The 7,500-nt window shown below is 59.2% G+C and overlaps 1 protein-coding gene across 1 annotated transcript; it reads left to right on the plus strand.

The window, feature by feature from the left end:
• The first annotated feature begins 2,977 nt into the window (after nucleotides 1-2,977).
• Nucleotides 2,978-7,247, plus strand: UNCX (UNC homeobox). Its single transcript, XM_087733500.1, has 3 exons — nucleotides 2,978-3,285; nucleotides 4,389-4,564; nucleotides 6,210-7,247. The coding sequence occupies exons 1-3, from the start codon at nucleotides 3,036-3,038 to the stop codon at nucleotides 7,245-7,247; spliced, it is 1,464 nt and encodes a 487-aa protein (XP_087589626.1). The 5' UTR covers nucleotides 2,978-3,035.
• Nucleotides 7,248-7,500: the final 253 nt, after the last annotated feature.

The raw sequence follows: 7,500 nt of genomic DNA on the forward strand, positions 1-7,500 counted from the left end.
GGGGAAACAAGGCGAGGCGAGCTGGCGTCCTGAATGCGAGTCTTGTACGTCTTATTATCAAGTTAATTAAAGCTAGCATCTGACAATGTCACTCGGCTGTAGAAAAAGGGATTTAAATGCAGCGTCTCCCAGGACTGCGTGTCAAGGGCTGCTTTTCATTGAGCTGGTGCGAGTGTTTGGCTGGAGGAACAGCTCTCCGGATTGAAGGGGGTGCCTTTAAAGAAGCAGCAATTGACAAGGAAGCAATTATTAAATTTTGATGTTCAAAAATAAAAAAAGAAAGACCAAGAAGAAGAAAACGGCTTCTATAATTTGTGTTTTAGATGGAGAGCAATATAAAGAGATATCAAGGCCGACAGCCATCAAAAGCCTCCCCCCCCCCATGAAAGCTCCTCTCAAACACTTTAAGAGAGATTTTTAGAAGCTCGACAAGGATCCTAGAAACATTAAAACAGAAGTCGATTTTAAATGTGCACATTGAAATGCACAGAGCCGCTTACTACGTGGACTTGCACTTGAGGTCAAGTGACGGACGGATTGTATGCTTCTCCATAATAATATTAATTAAACAATTTGCATGCTAATAAGGTAACAATTATCAGGGCTTCTGTTGAAAGATTCAGGTTATTACAACACGCCAATCTGGAGGCCAGGGGTCAGGGAGTGAGAGGCGAGAGAAATTTCAACTCAAATTAACATTCTGTCAGCTCCAGAAAATGGGATAAATAAAGTCGAATTAATTCATTATAATAAAGAGAGAGAGAAAAGTCCCCCCTCTCTTATTCTAGGCTGGATTGATTACCATTCTGTATTCAGAAACACGTCCCCCTCGCATTCCTCTCCTGAAATCCGACAGAAAATGAGGCATTTATTGCTACAGGCAAAATTTGGTCCAGTGGACACAGTTTACATTTAGTATTTATAGAGAAAGAAATTAAATTATGGTGAAAAGTGAAGCCCTTGACCCCAGAATTAATACCAACCCCATCATTTTCTTATTTCTGTTAGGGCTGCGGAGTCCAAATTCAAGCTACCTTTTAGCTCTAAGCAGAGGCAGGGAGACCATAATTAAACTAATCTATAGGGGGGAGGGAGGTAACAGCAATAATACAGCAGTATATTGTATGGCATTCAATTAGGTGAATAAATACAGCTCCGGACAGACAACATAGATTAGAGACTCGACTTCCTTTTTATTTCAATTTTAGCTTCCCCCTCTCTCATACCCACACAAACCAGCGCTAGGAAATGTATCATCTTGACTGGATAGTTTATAACTGGAAAATCTATTTGTACGTTTTCCAGAGATAAAGTGTCTCTCCCTCCTTCCCCTCTCTCTCTCCTTTCCCCGTCCTATGTATTTTTATTCTTTTCCCCTTTCTCTCCCCACCCTGCCCGCCCCCCGACTCGAAGGATTTAATTCCGCACGAACCTCCCAGGAAGATTTAAAGAGTTTCCCCCTGTTTGATTTTCCAGCCCGGCTCTTTCTCTCCCTCTCCTCTTTGTTAAACGCAAACGCCGCTTCTCCCTCCGCTCCTCTTCCCTTCCCACCTTCCCGCTGGCCGGGGGGAGCCCTCCCGGGGGGCGCCGGCCTGGGGCCCCCCCGGCCCGGGGGACCAGGAGCTCCGGCCCCGGCGGGCTGGGGATGGGGGGGCGGAAAGCATCGCCCCCCCTTCTCCCTCCTGGAGCTTGGGAAGTGTTTCTCTAACCAGGCTCGGCGGGAGAGGACGCAAAAATGGGGGTCCTCAGCCCCGCGCTTTGCCGGAGAACGGTCCCTTTAATTATTAGCGGGGGCACCTATCGATATTTTATCGGGGTGAAAACTTCTACCGGGACGTAATTTAATTAGGACAAATTTGGCGGCTGTTTGGAAGCTGTTAATGACTGGCGGGGCGCAGCGCGGGGTGGGCGATGGGCCGCTTTCTTGCGGGGGGGGGGGGGCGATGGAGGAGAGGGATGGGAACTTTATTTGGGTTTGATTTTCTTTTTTTTTTTTTTTTTAATTTTTTGGCCTCCTCTTTAGCGAACAGAGGCTGCTCCTAGTTGTGGCTGCGCTCACAATTCAAGGGTTGTGGTTGCTGCTGGGGAGGGGGGTGTCCGTGGCCGAATCGATAGGAGATTGCATTAATTATGATTCCGATTGATATGCTCAAATCTCCTTCTAAACGCTGCAAACGGCTCTTCCCTTTTTTTTCTTTTCCTCCCCCCCCCCCCCCCATTTTTTCCCTTTGCCCCCCTCCCCTCTCCCCTGTTATAGAGCCGGAGAGGAGATGAAAAGGCTTGTAGTTTTAAATTCAATGTGACAGCTCTGGAAAGAGCGGATGATGAATCTCCTATTATTGGATCAGTCTATTTGCCGCTCAATGTCTCTCTGTAATTGGAGCAACATCACTTTAAAGGTTCAGAGAGTAGAGCATTTCTGGTGAAAAATCCCCACAACACGCTGGTGAATGTTTTAAAGGGAAATCTATTAGTGATTTGGAGAGGGGAGGGGACAAGGGGGAAGAGGCTGGGTTGGAGGGCTGGGGGGAGGCTGTGTGTGTGTGTGTGTGTGTGTGTATGTGTGTGTGTGTGTGTGTAACTCCGGCTGTTTAGTATTTAACCGGGTATCAGGCAGATCCGTGAGTTCCCCTCCGGCCCCCCCCGCACCTCCCCTGCCCGCCCGGCCCCCGCCGCCCTCCTCGGGCTGGAGTTCGTATCAAAGCCCCCTTGTCTTGTTGTGACAGCTCTGATATTGTTTATTGAGGCTGGATGTCAGGTATAATTAGCAATCGATATGGAAAACGTTTGCTCCCCACACTGGCACGTCTCTGACGTCAGGACCGATTAACGTTTCTTATTGGTCCCAAATTCCCCCAGCCTGAGCTAATTATTGGGAGCCTGATGTTGATAAAGTTAAAGCGCCCGGGCGCCCTGCAGCATGAGCCCCTCGCCGCGCCGCCTCCTCCTCCTCCGGCAGCAGCACCCCCGGCCCCAGCCGCCCCGCCGCCAGCGCCCCCAGCCCCGCCGGCACCCCCCGCGCTAGAGCCGCCCCCATGATGGACAGCCGCATCCTGGAGCATCCCCATGCCCAGTTCGGGGGTATGGTGGGTTTCCCTTACCCGCTCGGTCACCACCACGTCTACGAGCTGGCCGGGCACCAGCTGCAGTCGGCGGCCGCCTCCGTCCCCTTCTCCATCGATGGATTACTGAGCGGCTCCTGCGCTGCCTCCGTGGTCAACCCGGCGCCGCTCATCCCCTCCGGCTGCGGGGTGAGCGGGGACAGCCAGCCCTTCAAGCTCGCAGGTAGGAGCGGCCCCGTGTGCCCCCCCCGCCTCCTGCCCCGGCTGCCGCTCCCCGCCCGGAGCGCGGCAGCGCGGAGGGAGAAAAGCCCCGCGCCCCCCCCCCCCCCCGCCGCCGCCGCCGCGGCATCCCTCGCTGCGGTATTGGGGTGCCTGGAGGGGGGGCGGCTGTGCTGGCCCCCCCGAGGGGGCGGACAGGACGGGGCGGGGGGCCCTGGGCCGAGCGCCGGCAGCATCCCCCCGTTCCCACCGGCCTGGGGCCACGCGTGTACCCTGAACAATAGCGGGCCCGGCCCGCTGCCTTCCCCCGAAGTTCAGCTCTGGGCTGCAGGCTTGGGGCGTGCCATTGAAAAAAATATTAAAAATAAGAATGGGAATCGCTGAAGTTTGGGAAATGAAGAGCGGTAATTATTTTTTTAAAACGATTTAACCAAAGGGAAGCGCTCTCCTTCCCTCCCCGCCGGCCGTGGCACCGCTATTGTTCAGCTATTAAAACACTCCGTCGCCCCAACGTCCTTTTTTATTAATCCTGGAACAGCCCCCCTCTGCACCTCAACTAAATACAAATTATTATTACTATTAATTTCCACACCTGGCGGAAGACGTTAGGAGAGGTGCGGCTAGGGCTGTAAATCCCCAAGCCGGAGCTGTACGTACTCGGAGCGGCGGTGAGCACCCCAGCCCCGCGGCCGGGGGCTGCGGGAGGCCCGGGGGCCGCCCTGCCCCGGGGCCCCGCCTGGGAGCGGGCCCTCAGCTGCGGCCCACGCAGGTGCCCGGGGGGGCCGGGAAAGAGGGGGGGCTTTTACTTTTTTTTTTTTTTAAATGAAACCTTTGGTGGCTGGAGCAAATATTGGAACTTCTCTCTCTCTCTCTGCCAGCTGAGTGCCTGTGGAGAGCTTCCTTCAGGAATAAATGTTCTGTAAAGTACATTTTCGGAGGAGGCGAGGGCAGATCGGGTTCCTCCCCATTTTTAGCGCAGGTGTGTGCATAATCCCGCTCTTTTACCAACGCTGCCGAGCACAAAAGTTAAAAGGCTCCTGTGAATGGCAGGGAGGGGGGGAAGAAGGCCTGTCTTCCAGGGAGCTGAGGTTATTTCTGCCTTTTCAGACTCGGGTGACCCGGACAAAGAAAGTCCTGGCTGTAAAAGAAGACGAACCCGCACCAATTTTACTGGCTGGCAGCTCGAGGAGCTGGAAAAGGCGTTTAATGAGAGTCATTACCCGGACGTGTTTATGCGAGAGGCTCTGGCTCTCAGGCTGGACTTGGTGGAGTCCAGAGTGCAGGTAAAAACCGTGTCCGTCCCCTCCGTCCTCCCCCTGCGCCGAGCGGTCCCCGGGGAGGCCCTGCCGGAGCCGCGGCCCCGCTCCGGGATGGGCCCTGTGCCCGCGGCCCTCAGCCCCGCTCCTCCCGGCTCTCTCCTTTTGTTTCCCTGCCTTGCACTGGTCCTTGCTGGTTTATTTTCTTATTATTATCCCCTTTTATTTTTTTTTTATCTTGCAAACGAGTCCCGAAGAGTGGCATCCCAGCCTGGCTTCCCTACACTTTTTTTTAATATATGTTTTTCCACTGTAAGCATTTTTCTTAAATGAGCCAAGGGCGAAAAATTAACATGCAAATATGAGGCTTAATCACGGGCCAGGGTACGCTGGAGAATGTCAATAAAGCTCGTAGGTGCACCGAGAGCGTGTGGAACTTAATTTTAACGAACTGCTTAGGCCCTCGGTCGTGCGGGATGGGGAGGGGAGCCATCTATTTGCTTCAATTGATCTTGGGGGGAAAAAAATAAAATGGGAATCGAAGCGGGGGATGCGGCTGTGATGCGGGTTGGCTGTTGGATCTTCAGATGCCGTTTTATGCTGCGGTGGCTGCGAGCCGGCGGCGAGGCCGAGCCGGCTCCGCGTCCCGCCGAGCTGCTGCGGCCGGGAGCTGCGGGGCGGCTCGGCTCGGCGCCGTGCGGCTTCGCGGGGGGTGCGTGTGCGGGGAATGCGTCCTCAAACCCACCCCGGGCGGCGGGGACGTCCCCCCCGGGATGAGCTGACGCCGTTTGCCGCGGTTCCTCCATCAGCTTTGTCTCACGGTGCCGTTCCAAGCCGCCCTTCCCTTCCCCGCGCCGGCTCCGAGAGCATCCTCTCCGCCGCGCCCGGGGATCGGGAGCTTGCGGGGCCCGGCCGGGGGGAAGGGGCCGGGATCGGGTCACTGAAATCCCCGCGGTGCTCCCGGGCTAGGGTCGTGCTCCGGCACCGAACGCAGCCTCTGGCTCCGGCCGCGAACCGGCGCTGCCGGCGGCTGCCAAGGGCTGAGGCCCCGCGGGCTGCGAGGCCGCCGGGGAACTGCCGAGGCAGAGAGGGTTTAATTTAAATTTCTTTTTCCCTCCCATAATCTATAACAAACCCGATCCAACCCCTCTGCTCCGGCGCCCGGGACGGCCAGGAGGCACAGACTCGGCTGGGCCCGGGAGAGGCGCCCCCCCGCCCCTGCCTTCGGCCCGCTCATTGTGCTGTGTTTTATTGCATTTTGCGTGCTGCTGCGGAGGGATCGGGCCCGGCCCCGCAGGTCGGGGCTCCGGCTGGTGCTTCTGCACCCCTCGGCCGCGGTGAAGAGACGGGGGGGCTGCGTTATCCCTTCCCCTCCCCGCAGCGCCGGTGCGGACAGGGTGCAGCGTGTGTGTGCGTGAGTGTGCACCCCCCCCTCCCTTTGCTATTTTTATTTTTTTTTTCTCTACCCTGTTAAAGTAGCGTGGATATCTCTTCCTGCCCCCTCCCTTGCTCTATCTGTCTCGCAGACGCCCGGCCCTGTGGATGGGGGCTGCCGGCACCTCGAGGGGTGGACGGGGGAGGCCTGAGCTGCGCTTCTCCGTCCCCCCTGCCCTGGCCACCGCGGGGGGCCGGTGCGCTGGGTGTTAATTGCTTCTCGTTGTTCGGTGTGTAGGTCTGGTTCCAAAACCGCCGGGCCAAATGGAGAAAGAAAGAGAACACGAAGAAGGGCCCGGGGCGGCCGGCTCACAACTCCCACCCCACGACGTGCAGCGGGGAGCCCATGGACCCCGAGGAGATCGCCCGCAAGGAGCTGGAGAAGATGGAGAAGAAGAAGCGCAAGCACGAGAAGAAGCTCCTCAAAAGCCAAAGCCGCCACCTGCACTCGCCCAGCGGCCTCTCCCTGCACAGCACGCCCAGCTCCGACAGCGACAGCGGCGGCGGGGGGGGCCTCTCGCCCGCCCCGCCCGAGGCCAAGCCCCGCGGGCAGCCCCCGCCGCCCCACCCGCCGCCCCCCGCCGCCGCCGCCCCCTCCGAGCCGCCCCCCGGCGCCTGCGACCAGACGGCAGAGCCCTTCTACCCCAGCCAAAGAAGCGGGAGCGGGCGGCTCCAGCGCCCGCCCGACAAGGACTGCGCGGCCGCCCCGTCGGGGGACGGCAGCGGGGGCGCGGGGGGGCCCCGCGGCGCCGGCAGCTTCCACAAGCTCAACCCCTTCAGCGTGGAGAGCCTCCTCTCCGACTCGCCCCCCCGCCGCAAAGCCGCCCCGGACTTCCCCAGCCTCCCCCCCTGCGCCCCCCGCACCCTCATCGGCAAAGGACACTTCTTGCTCTACCCCATCACCCAGCCCCTGGGCTTCCTCGTCCCCCAGACCGCCCTCAAGGCCAGCCCGGGCCCCGAGGCCGGTCAGCCCCCCCGGGACTCCCCGCTGCCCGCCGCCAACCCCGGCCCGCCCGGCTGCGGCGCGGAGCCGGCGCCCGCCGGCGCCCAGCCCGGCCCCGGCTCCACGGACTCGGCGGCGGGCTCGGTGCCCCCCCCGCCGGCCGGCGCTTCGCCCCGCTCCGCGGCCGCGCACGGTGACCCGGCGGCGGCCGCCCCCGCGGAGGGCGGCAGCTTCCCCCGGCCCAAATCGCCGGTCCGGGCGCGGGACGCCAGCACAGCCAGGGACAGATCGGACTGCGGCCCCGCCGACGGCGAGGAGGTGGACATGGACTGAGGGGGCGAAGGAGAAACGGGAAAAGAGAGCAAAAGCAGGCAGAGCTAAGAGCACCCGAGAAGGCCGCCGGCGCCCCCCAGGCCCGTCACCCGTGAGAAGCGGGGGGCAGCGCTTCCCCGCTCACCCCACGCACACCGTGCCCGCGGCCCGCGGCAGGCGGTGGCACAGCCGAGAGAGCGGCCCTTCCTCTCCTTAGAGCTTATCACAGGTCGATTCAGGTGATCAGTTAGAGCTTTTTGGTTTTTATATTTAA

The sequence above is a fragment of the Nipponia nippon genome, unplaced genomic scaffold (genome assembly GCF_047370975.1).
Source record: "Nipponia nippon isolate SJK-2023a ecotype South Korea unplaced genomic scaffold, ASM4737097v1 scaffold_5, whole genome shotgun sequence".
NCBI classification, from domain to species: domain Eukaryota; kingdom Metazoa; phylum Chordata; class Aves; order Pelecaniformes; family Threskiornithidae; genus Nipponia; species Nipponia nippon.